The sequence below is a fragment of the Solanum lycopersicum genome, chromosome 1, assembly GCF_036512215.1.
Source record: "Solanum lycopersicum chromosome 1, SLM_r2.1".
Classification (NCBI taxonomy): Eukaryota; Viridiplantae; Streptophyta; class Magnoliopsida; order Solanales; family Solanaceae; genus Solanum; species Solanum lycopersicum.
Window position 1 is genome coordinate 8,457,229 of NC_090800.1, and position 9,820 is coordinate 8,467,048.

Below are 9,820 nucleotides of genomic sequence, written 5' to 3' on the forward strand. Positions count from 1 at the left end.
AGATGATATCTAAGGTTTATCTCTACCATCTAGTTTGGGTTAAGGATTCTAGCCTTGAAACCCCAACTCTTGAGTTGGTTGCAGTAGTCTATGAATTTCCAAAAGTGTTTCCAAGAAGATCTTCCCGGAGTCCCTCTCGGAAGGGAAATCCACTTTGAAATTGATCTCCTTCCAGATACCCAATCTATTTCTATTCCTCCTTATAGAATGGCTCCAGCAGAGCTTATGGAATTGAAAGAGCAGTTGAAAGACGTTCTAGATAAGGGCTTCATCAAACCTAGTAACTCACCATGGGCTGTACCAATGTTGTTCGTAAGGAAGAATGATGGTTCTCTTAGAATGTGAATTGACTATATATATTTGAACAAGGTCACAATCAAGAATAAGTATCCCATCCCAGGATTGATGACTTGTTTGACCAACTTCAGGGTTCTAGCCATTTCTCAAAGATAGACCTTAGATCGAGTTATCATCAGCTTAGAGTCAGAGGCAGTGATATTCCAAAAACAACCTTCAGAACTCGGTATGGTCATTATGAACTTGTAGGTATGCCGTTTGGACTAACTAATGCTCCTGCAAATTTCATGGATTTGATGAACAGAGTTTTCAAATAGTACTTGGACTTGTTTGTTATCGTCTTTATTGGTGATATCCTCATTTACTCTAAAAGTGAAGAAGAACATTCAATTAATTTGAGTGTTGTTTTGTAAACTCTCAAGAATCGCCAGTTATTCACGAAGTTTAGTAAATGTGAGTTTTCGTTTCAATCCATTGCTTTTTTGGTCACATTGTATCTAGCGAAGGGATCCGAGTGGATTCACAGTAGATAGAAGCAGTGAAATAGTGTCCTAGGCCCACCTCTACTATAGATATCAGAAGTTTCTCAGGTCTAGTAGGTTATTATAGAAGGTTTATGGAAGGATTTTTATCCATAGCCTCACCACTGACTAGTTGACTCAGAAGATGGTCAAGTTCTAATTCTATGATGATTGTGAGAAAAGCTTCACGGAATTGAAAAGTATATTGACTAGATCTCCTGTCTTGACTCTACTAGAGGGTTTAGATGGTTAAATGATATATTGTGATGCATCCAGGTTGGCCTAGGTTGTGTGTTGATGCAGCAAGGTAAGGTGATAGCTTATGACTCTATGCAACTTAAGGCGTATGAGAAGAACTATCCAACTCATTACCTCGAGCTTGAAACAGTGGTATTTGCACTCAACATATAAAGACACTGCTTCTATGGTGTTCATGTAGATGTTTTCACCGATCATAAGAGCCTTCAGTATGTGTTCACCTAGAAAGAGTTGAATCTTCGCCAGTGGAGATTGCTTGAGTTCCTTATTGATTATTATATGAGTGTGCATTACCATCCTAGTACGGTGAATATAGTAGCAGATGCTCTTAGTAGATTATCCATGGATAGTGTAGCCCATGTTGAGGAAGAAAGGAAGTAGTTAGTAAAGCATCTTCACAGGTTTGCTCGCTTAGGATTTCGCCTTATGAGCATATCAGACAGTGGTGTAACAATTCAAAATAGGGAAGTATCGTCTTTGGTAATGGAGGTTAAGGAAAAGAAAGAGAGTGATCCAATCTTGCTTGAACTTAAGGGTGCATTCCATAATAAGAGAGTGGAGGTTTTCTCCCAATGGGGAGATGATGTACTTCGCTACCAGGGTAGATTGTGTGTTCCTGATGTGGGTGAGTTGATAAATAATATCCTTGAAGAAGCCCATAACTCTAGGTATATTATTCATCTAGGTTATACTAAGATGTATCGCGATCTGCGGGAAGTCTATTGGTGGAATGACTGAAGAGGGATATAGCAGACTTTGTGAGTGAGTGCCCCAATTGCCAGTATGTCAAGCTAGAACATCAGAAACTTAGGGTTATGACTCAAGAGATCGATATTTCTACTTGGATGTTGGATGTGATTAATTTGGACTTCATCACAAGATTACCGCGTACTCGCAGACAACATAACTACATTTGGGTGATAGTTGATAGGATGAATAAGTCTTCTCGCTTCTTGGTGGTCAAGACTACATATTCGAAAGAAGACTATGCAAGGATTTACATTAATGAGATTGTGAGGTTACATGGGGTCCCTTTGTCTATCATGGCAGATAGAGGTCAATAGTTTACCTCTCATTTCTGGAAGTCATTTCAGAAAGGTCTTGGTACTCAAGTTAACCGTAGTACAACATTTCATCCACAGACTGATGGGCAAGCGGAGCGTACCATTCAGACCTTAAAGGATAAGTTGAGAGCTTGTGTGATCGATTTCAAAGGTAGTTGGGATGATCACCTTTCTCTTATTGAGTTTGCCAACAATAATAGCTACCATTCCATCATTCAGATGGCCCCTTATAAGGCTTTATATGAGCGTAGATGTAGATCTCATGTTGGTTGGTTTGAACTACGTGAAGTAGCTTTGATAGGGCCAGACTCAGTTTTTTATGCTATGGAGAAAGTGCAACTCTTTCGAAATAGACTTAAGACAGCTCAAGGTCGTCAGAAATCTTATGCAGATGTATGGAGAAGGTAACTAGAGTTCTAAGTTGATGGCTGGGTTTTTCTAAAGGTCTCACCTATGAAAGGGGTGATGAGATTTGGAAAGAAAGGTAGCTCATTCCTAGATATGTAGGCCTTTAAAAGTTTTTTAAAAGGGTTGGCAAGGTGGCATATGAGTTAGAGTTGCCAGCAGAATTAGCAGCAGTGCATCCGGTCTTCCACATCTCAATTCTGAAGAAGTGTGTGGGTGATTCATCCTCTATAGTGCCATTGGAGAGTGTGGCGGTGAAAGATAGTCTTTCTTATAATGATGTACCAGTTGAGATTCTTGGACGTTAGGTCAGAAGGTTGAGAAGTAAAGAAGTCGCTTCAGTTAAGGTTTTGTGGAGAAGTTAGTCCGTAGAGGAAGCTACTTAGGAAGCAGAAGCAGCCATGAAAGAAAACTATCCTCAACTTTTTCTTTCTGATTCCACTCTATCTTGAGGTAATAGTTCCTCTTCAGTTTTCTAGTCATTCATGCATAAATTCAGTCTTAGAATCATGTTTCCTTTATCTGTACTTGCATTTTAAGAGTATTTGCATGTACTCGGAACTCAATTTAATGAGAAACTCAATTCTCAATGCTTAATAGCTGGGTTTACAACTCTCTCCTCTATTTCAGCTAGTTTTGTCTTAATTGGAGGATGAATGTTCCCAAGGGGGAGATAATGTAACAGCCCGTAGCTAAAAAAGACCAAAAACTAGATTTATAGAGAAAAAAATTGTAGTTTCAACCAACGCTGGAATCGACGGTCCATACGACAGACGAAGGTCCATCCCGCACAACCGTCAATGAGATCAGAAACTCTTAAAAACTCAGCCGCGAAAAAAATTGGTCAAGTCTTGATCGATGGACGGAACGATGGTCTGTAGGTCAGACGAAGCTCCTTAGTCCATGACCGTTGATCGACAACCCCATTCACCCACTCTGTGACAAGATCTATGGATGAAATAATAGGTCTGACCTAGTTGGAAAATATGCAGACAGTTAAGGGGAAATGCAGTTGGGTCATCTTCAAATGGTCATAACTCTTAGTACAAAATGAATTAGGTGTTCTATGACCTAACCACAGATATATAATTGAATTAGCTTACCATATATCCCGACCTTGCTAAAATCAGACCTTTGAGTAAAAAGTTATGCCCATTTTACTAAAGGTCTGTCGAACAGGCCAAGTCAACGGACGGCCAGTCCAGGCCATTGTTTGGTCCGACAGCAACTTTCCCATGGGTCTTTTGGACCTTCCCCAATTCATTTAAACCCTAAGTTATGTCGTTTTGACCCTAAATCCACACTTTTTAGTCAGTTTAAGCCTAGAAACATAACTAAAACATATGTAAAATCAAATCATTAAATCAAAAGTTAGAAAATTAGAAGTAAGAGAGAAGAAAAAAGTCAAGAACTATAGTTCAAGAACGCAAATAGCTCCACCAGCTCCTGCCCCAAAACCTATGTACTTTTCTATAGATTTCACCACCAGGTATGTGAGATTTCACTAGTGGGTTCCTTTCACCCATTGGGTCCCTAGTTTTCAGTCAGATTCTTGATTCTCTTATCACGATTAGATCTAGGGTTTCTAGAAATTTAATAGAATTGTATGAATTTATTAGTTTTATGTTCCAAATCAGATTATCATGTTATTACTCAGATTATTGCATGAATTTCATAACCCTAGCTATGTATTTCTTTAGTTCTTGAACAACACATGCTAGGTCAGATATTTCAGACACTTCAGATATACATGCCTTAGTTATAAATGCATAGTTACCAGATTAATTGTTGCATTCTCAGTTTGCATGTTCAGTTTTGAGCTATCCAACATTTACAGAAACTCCGACATAATTACTAAATTTACAAATTTCATTGGGAGCATCATAATACCAAGTTGGAATAGGGCTTAGCGTACCAAATAGTCCCAAAACTACTAGACAAATAGGTTGTAAGTCCCCTCTGGGAGCAATAAGTTTAGTGATCACGCTAGCATGTTTTTATAAATTTGCAGGGTATATTGGATTCTCTCGATGGGTTGTATACATTATACTCCACATTTAGCTCATGTGATTTTATTATCGGTTATTAGTAGCTCCCAAAGTTCACTCAGACTCTCTACATTGACCATTTATCAGTATATTCAGTATTCAGTTTCAGCATGTTATAAATTGGTCATTGCATCCAGTAAGCTCAGAATTTAATTTATCATGTCAGATTATAATACTTGATTTTATGCTTGTTCAGTTATGTCTTATTTCAGCTTCACTATATCATACATGCCCAGTACTTTTCAAGTACTGAAGTATACGTGCGCTGCATCTTCTCGTGATTTAGGTTCAGGTTCTCAACATCCAGATCACGCATAGATAAATTTTCAATCTCCAGTTTAGAAGATTCAGTGGTGAGTCCTTATTCTCCGAGGAAAACAGTCATGAGTTTCTTATAGTCTTTAGTCATTTAGTTTCAGTTTTTGCTAGATTTAGCGGGGGCTTGTCCTTGTATTTCCAGTCTAATTTCGAGAATTATTTAAGACATAGTTAGTTTTAGTTTAGTATTGAGTTAATAATTTCTTTGTATTAAACTCATTAATTTCTAATATCTCAGTTATAGAATATGGATATTCCCCATATTTTCAGATTTAATTAAGATTTAACTTCTGCATCAGTTTATTATCTTTAGTACGCTCATGATCATGCCAACACGGTTAGCATGGGATCACTTGTGGTCCTAGGTTCCGTGTCCACATCTTGGGGGTAGCTCTGGGCGTGACACTTATCCTATCGTGCTTCTATCTGTTGCACGACATGGTTGGTCATCGCTTTGCTTAACATCCTATAGTCTTACGGTATTCAGTGGAGGTGACTTCTCTGTGAGGTTTCACATTCGGTGCGCTAGGTACCTCTAGCTCTTCGAAGTTGCTTCGAGCAGGATGACCTTGTGTTGCTCTTCTTGGAGGCATGATTATCTTAAACACGTGCAAGCACAAATTAAAGGGAAACATTTTAGAGATAAACTCTAACGCACAAAAAAAATAATATGAAAGAACTGACGGATTTTTATACTTTCAAATACTTAAATTTGCTAAACTGAATCATGGTTGGCGTGCGTGTGAACTAACCCAACGTTATGAAATCTCACATACCTCGTAGGATTGAATTGGTGGTGAAATTCACAACCAAGAATGCATGATCTTGATGATTCTTACTTGTTTCTCCTCTTTTTTCTTTTCTCAAAGCCCTAGCATGAAACTTCACCTTTTATAAACTAGCTAAAATCTTATTTTACCCCAGTAAGTTACCTTCGAAAAACAAGATTAGAATTTCATTAATCAAATAGCCGAACTTCCAAAGGAAATAACTCACTCATACGAACTCAGAATTGCGCAAACACATCAGCGTCGAAAATATTATTCCAAGAGCTTCCCAAACATACATGGAAATACACCTAACTCATCTTGATCTAGGAATTATGATCGTTTGAAATTTATAAAAGAAAATCAACTATCTTTCACTTAGAAAAAATACCATATTTTATTCCTTACAAAAACCACTATTTCCAATCCTTAAATCATTCCAAGTTATTTCAATTTAAGAGATGTTACACTTAACACAATTTCCAAAGGTGGTCATGACGGGTTAGCGTCTTCTCTCAGTAGCGATATGGAGAGCCCACGAATGCAAAGGAAAAATGGGTTTCACCCTTATAACTGTGTTAAGGCCACATAGTAAAACCATACAAACTTGGCCTTTATGAATTATTCCAGGGGGTCGTGAACAGTAATTGTTTATTGGGTTACACAAACTAAGGAATATCACCTAGTTTAGCAATTTCTAGAATTTTTTAACGGGGTTCTCATGTCATATACCTTTCTTTTGATAAATAATCTCTCGTTTGCATGATTTTTGCATGCTACATTAATTATCTATACTTAACAAAAAAATAGCCTTTTTTAAGAGGGGTGTTTGATGATCAAAATATTTCTTTTTTTTATGTTGAACTAACATTAAAATTATTGGTCAAGACCGAATAACATATTATTTTAAGATGAATATTCACAACTGATAAAATTCATATTCTTTAGCCTCTATTTGATTGTGCAATACTTAATTCTCAGAATGAGTAGTTTATTACATTGATAATATTAATTTTTCTAGATATGTTTAAATATATTTATTGATTCCACCATATCTAAAACAAAAAAATTACATTATTATATTTGTTTTCATGTAATGTTATTTTTCTTTCTTATGTTTGTTTGGTAGAAGGTACATAAAATAAAAATAAAATTGTTTTATTTTTCCTCTTTCATATAAGTCTAGTTTGACTTTGTTGAGTATGTTTCATAGAAACAGCATAAGATAATAATAAATTATGTTTATAACAAAATATTAATCAATAAAAATAAAGGCTGAAATAAATTATCAAACCACAAAATATCTAAAAAGGGAATAAAGCCTTTTCCTTGTAGGAATATTTATAATATTTGCTTCTTTATTTGCATAAAAAATATAAGTATATTTATAGCCCATTTTATTTAGTCAAGGATGTTATCTTTTCCTAGAGGCCTAGTTTTGTATCACGTGACATTTTATAAAACATGACAAGTTATATAGAAGAGCTGATAGAATTGTGACATATGTCAAATTGACATACATATTAAGTCAAATAAAATCTGAACACCTTGCATGTGCAAATAACATGTTCCAATGAACAAAAGATAGAGTCATGTCAACTTAAATGTAATTGACCGAAAATGAAAGATGAATTTATTACAATATTCACAAAATATAAATATATTTAAATAGTCAACTAACTGTACTATAAATAGGACACAAAGAAAGTAAAATATCATCATCAAGTAACATAGTGAGCATACAAAATAATTAAGATGTGGCTTTCAAAGTGTGGACTTTTTTTCACATGTTTCTGATGATACAGATATGTAAGTCTTTCACTTGATTTGATCTATTATTACTGGAGTATCATACACTTCTTTCTATTATTTTTCTAAGTTAATTTTGAAAAGCTTCCTGTGCTTAATTATGAAATGTGTTTTTCAAATAATTATAGTTTCTAACATTTAATTTGATAGGTGTCTCGCCAAAGGTTGACGCAATAGACATTCCTTGGTGTTGTTGCAAGACAGACGCAGACTGCATACGTCTTTGTGGAGGTATTCCTATCTATTTTTGTGATGGTGAATGGTGTGAATGTGGGCACCGGCCTCCCGAAGGTCGAATTACATAAACTACTGAAAGCATAAATTGAATAATTAAAATTTTATAGCGTGACACAGAAAGGAATAATACATATGGAATGTAATTGTTGTTCAATGTAACTTGCAACAAGGCATTGTCTAAATAAGAAATATTATTTTTTTCTTCCTTTCTATTTCTATGTAATTTGAAACAAGGCATTAGCTAAATCAAAATGCTTATTCTTTCTATCTTTATGTCATATATCTTTATTTTGATAAATAATCTCAAATTCTTATATTTTAGAGGCATTTTACAATAAAAAGTTTTTACATTATTTTAGAGTTGAACTCCAAATAATACATTTAGCTACAAAAGTTTAAAATTCCATTGTAAGAAGAATTCAAGAATTTTAAGAACAACAAAAAGTTCTTTTAACTTTTTCCCCAAAAATTACTCTCTATAATTTTCAAACAACTCAAATTCTTATTCATTGCCAAACACAATTATAATTATAAAATATTTACTTGTTACTTTAAAAATAAAATTTATTTTCATTAAATTTAACAATAAAACATGGACAAACGTCCATTGATTAACAAACTAGCCTTAACTTAGCACATTAAACCAAATTGTTATATTGAAATTTGCTTGTTAAATTAATTGTCGTGTTAAGTCAGAAGCGTAACCACTTACTCATTGCAATTCAATAGCCACAATTTTTTTTATATAAGTTGAGGTGTATGTTCCACATTTCGGAAGCATGTCATTAGTATTTTATTTAGCAAGACAAGGTTTGTACATTAACATAATATTTACTAGGTACAACTTTAAATTATAAATAAATTACAAGTTGAACAAGTGAATCTTTTGGAGATATGTTATTTATTACATGAATATTGGTATCCAAATACTTTATTCTCTATTGAAAATATTATTTTTACAAATAAATTATAAAATTTCATTGTCAGTCAAAGGTAAAATTACATAATTATTTTCTCTTGTTGCATGTAATTCTACTTTGACTTTGTTAAATTTATTTTGCGAAAAGAACATAAAATAAAAAAAGATTCATTCAATAAATAAATTAATCTACAAACAAAATTATCAAACCGTAGAAGCTCTAATGCTCAAAAGGCCATTTCTTGAAAGAATAATTATTATATTCTTTAATTTATTCTTATACTAGATGAAGCATCTCATACAACTACATGCCAAAAAATTTTACTAGCAATAGTGTGTGTTAAAATTAAAGTAAAAAAATGCATATTTTGTTCTGTACACCTCTGCTTTTTGTGCATGTTTATAACATTGCATAATAATGTCCCAAACCAAGCACAAGTATATTCTCGTGTAATTCCTATTACAACAATATTCTCGTGTAAGTCTCCTTTCAACAAACAAGAACATATCTCGTTTAATATACGAAGTGGAGTATGGGAAAGACAAAGTTTACAATTATCTTATGCCTATCTTTCGGGATAGAGATATTTGGACCCATCAAAAAATGAAAAATGAAAGGCAGAGATGTATATAAACTTTTGGAACTTTACAAGTTTTCTGTAGGATAATAGTGTTCATTGCAAATAGTTAAGGGGTTTTTTCTATGCTATAACTATCTTTTTCAAAACATGACGGTAGAGGTTAAAATAGTCTTTCATATACAATGAATCCAAGCATAACCTCCTTTCAATGGCTTATAAATAGTCTCAGACATCATTTGTATTGTCTTGTTCTGTAAACTTATATGGAGAATGAGGTTTCACTAACAAAACCTGTAGCATTTTAAAATACTTAACTATTCAATAAGTTGAAATGACATGTTAGCATACTTCGTACGGTGATAAAACTCAAACAATCCTTGAAAATATTCATGAGAATAAGTAATAATTGAAAATAAAAATATTCAACTAAGAGTCAGGATCGAATACCATAAAGAGTTAATCTTTTATTCAAGCAGATTTGGGTGAATTTATCTCATCCGTAATATCTCTTTCAAGAAAATCATAGACATCAAACCCAAATTGCATGCATTAGACTAATTATTCACTTTAATCAATCTCTTTAAATTATCAATCAA

General features: G+C 33.9%; 1 protein-coding gene across 1 annotated transcript; it reads left to right on the top strand.

The window, feature by feature from the left end:
• Positions 1-207: 207 nt before the first annotated feature.
• LOC138340445 (uncharacterized) lies at positions 208-4,911 on the top strand. The gene is made up of 5 exons (XM_069292181.1): positions 208-312; positions 429-602; positions 1,095-1,208; positions 2,171-2,544; positions 4,806-4,911. Exons 1-5 carry the CDS (start codon positions 208-210, stop codon positions 4,909-4,911), a joined length of 873 nt encoding a protein of 290 aa, XP_069148282.1.
• Positions 4,912-9,820: the final 4,909 nt, after the last annotated feature.